Genomic DNA, 1,182 nt, shown 5'->3' with positions numbered 1-1,182 from the left:
GGCACGATACTGTGATACCACAAATCAAACACCACATTCCTGAAACCAACTTAGTCACCTCCAGTTCTCTGGAGAGAGACATTACCTCCCTTCCATTCCAACAGTCTTTCACTCCCACTCTGTCATCACTTTCTGTCCCTTTAGTGCTGCCCAGGCTTTTACACAGTTATTACAGAGATCTGTTACACTTAGGCATTGTTCCAACATTAGCGTAATGATTCAATTTTAAGGGCTTCTCAAGTAGGAAGAAGAAAGGAACAGAAAAGATGATGGTGGAGTGAAGATGCTGTAATCATGTATTTAGTTTTTCCCATGTGTGCCCTCCCTTCCTTATGAAACTTAAAGTTTCCTATACATGTTTGGGATTTCTAGTCACATTGCCGACCTCGCAGTTCCCCAGCAAAAGCTCCTGCCAAACCACCCTGTAGCTGGAAACTACAGATACTCACACAGAAGAGGAGCGGGAAGTCTGGAACTTCCAACTGTCACTGCACCATCCTCACGCATTGCCACGCTGCTCTGTGATCACGTAACATTTCCAACACATCTTAGAAATGATACTTAAATACTTCAGATTAGGAAAAACCTGGACAAAAGCACCATAGCTCTCCATTTCCTTAATGTCTGGCCCAGATTCATCCTGTTATTACTTTAGACCATGGCACTTTCTCCTACCTACACTAGACTCAAAGAACAGTTCATATTCCCCAGCCATCTCCTCCCGAGACAGACGATTTTCAGCCTGCAGCTCATAAATGCCTGTGGGTAACTGGGAAAGGCAAGAAAGGAAAATAGCCTCATGTCTATTCTTTTAAATTCTCTAGAAATGCAATGAGCACCTAACATAGAAATAAAGGCACCTAACACTGGAAACGTTGAGGTCAATAGATCCAAAAATGTTGGAAAGCACTATTACAGAATGAATGAATGCAACCTGTTCAATGCTTCCTTGTTCACTGATGGTTCTGAACCCCCAGTGAGGTTCTGGACTCTCCCCAGCTCTTCCCTATCTGTCCTGAAGTGTAAAGTCAAAAACTGGACAGAGCGCTGCAGCTAAGCCCAAGCCTGAGCTGAACACTGCCTCATCCATCACCCCCACCGGTACACTCCCTCCTCTACACCAAGCTAATCCTTCTCCTTTGAAGAAAGTATTTTCTGTTTTATTACACTTTGGTTTTGCAT

The 1,182-nt window shown here is 43.7% G+C and overlaps 1 protein-coding gene across 1 annotated transcript in view; it reads right to left on the bottom strand.

Annotated features, from left to right (window-relative positions):
• Nucleotides 1-769, bottom strand: part of LOC104162428 (CUB and sushi domain-containing protein 2-like) — a gene marked incomplete at its 5' end in the record, with an annotated part of 281,493 nt that extends 280,724 nt beyond the window's left edge. Inside the window, 1 exon segment of the mRNA XM_009701143.1 lies at nt 676-769. Coding sequence (XP_009699445.1) covers nt 676-769 — 94 coding nt within the window.
• Nucleotides 770-1,182: the final 413 nt, after the last annotated feature.

The sequence above is a fragment of the Cariama cristata genome, unplaced genomic scaffold (assembly GCF_000690535.1).
Source record: "Cariama cristata isolate BGI_N322 unplaced genomic scaffold, ASM69053v1 scaffold4885, whole genome shotgun sequence".
Taxonomy (NCBI): domain Eukaryota; kingdom Metazoa; phylum Chordata; class Aves; order Cariamiformes; family Cariamidae; genus Cariama; species Cariama cristata.
Note: the sequence above shows the minus strand (reverse complement) of the source record. Positions and strands in the feature narration are given on the sequence as shown.